The sequence below is a fragment of the Gavialis gangeticus genome, unplaced genomic scaffold (genome assembly GCF_001723915.1).
Source record: "Gavialis gangeticus isolate Ggan-Ray unplaced genomic scaffold, GavGan_comp1, whole genome shotgun sequence".
In the NCBI taxonomy this organism is placed as follows: domain Eukaryota; kingdom Metazoa; phylum Chordata; order Crocodylia; family Gavialidae; genus Gavialis; species Gavialis gangeticus.
In genome coordinates this window covers 234,524,230-234,525,327 of record NW_017729032.1, presented here as the reverse complement: position 1 = coordinate 234,525,327, position 1,098 = coordinate 234,524,230, and the positions used below count along the sequence as shown (strand labels likewise).

The window sequence follows — 1,098 nt, the reverse complement described above, 5'->3', positions numbered from 1 at the left end:
AACCTGGGAGAATTCTCCCAGATTATCTGTATGTATGTATGCAGCCTACGTACATACAGTCTCTACTGAATTCAGTCCTTCCCTTACTGGTGGTAGATAACTTTTTACACAATTGCCTCCTAATTTAAATGAACATATCTTTATTTACCGCTGAAGATTGTTTGTGGACAGCCAGGTTGATCTGCTCCTCCATTTGGGTAGAAATCGATATTTCCCAAGGGATTCCTGAAGCCAAAAACTAAAGGAGAAACACCATAAACAACAGTAAAGTACATAATAGGAATTTTCATATGATGAAGATACAGCCTCAAAAGGTAAAAAAGTTATTTCGAGCTTCTTTTCCTTTTGTTCTGTAAAATCAGATAAACATGTTCTTTTTTTTCCTAGTTGTCCTGTTCTGCAAAAACATAGAGAGCATCTATGCACATGCTCTGGAGCGTGGGAGAGGGTGAATTAAAGCACCCAGAGCATCATGTGTATCAGCATCTCCACACTGAAAAATGGTGGTGGAAGTGCTTTAACTAAAGTTTGTTTGACAAGCTTTAGTTAAAGTGCCCCTGCTGACATTTTTCAGTGTAAGGACACTGATACATGTGATGCTAGAGTCAGCTGGAGTGCAGTAATTACCATGCTTCAGCAGACTTGATTAATCAAGTCTGATCTGATGCACTGCAATTATAGTGCATTGGAGCAATCTCAATGTATATGTATAGGTGCCCAGAATGACGAAAGTGACTTCATATGGTTCCCGAGGCTTAAATTTTAACTTCAGTCCAGACTGATGCTAAACATCACCAGCAGTCAAGTCAGCTGGTATGGGAAATAAAAACTGGCTAAATGTGGTGCCACCTGCTTCAGTCCCTTTATGCCACTGTCAGTAAAACCTTACATGAATCAACCATAGTAGCCCTAGGACGGTTTGAATCCCCTCCTGCCTTGGTGTAATTTTCATAGTTTCATAGTTGTTAGAGGCTGGAAGGGACCTTATAAATTATCAGGTCTAGCCCCCCTGCACTTGGGCAGGAAAGACTGCTGGGAACAGATTACCCCAGCAAAGTGCATGTCAAGACGCTTTTTGAAGATCATCAGGGTGGGCAA

The 1,098-nt window shown here is 41.1% G+C and overlaps 1 protein-coding gene across 2 annotated transcripts in view; it reads right to left on the bottom strand.

The window, feature by feature from the left end:
- Positions 1–1,098, bottom strand: part of LIPI (lipase I) — a 32,414-nt gene that overhangs the window by 9,905 nt on the left and 21,411 nt on the right. For both annotated transcript variants that reach the window (XM_019525603.1, XM_019525602.1), the window contains exon 5: positions 149–238. In XM_019525603.1, the coding sequence (XP_019381148.1) occupies positions 149–238 (90 nt within the window). The remainder of the gene's footprint in view (positions 1–148; positions 239–1,098) is intronic.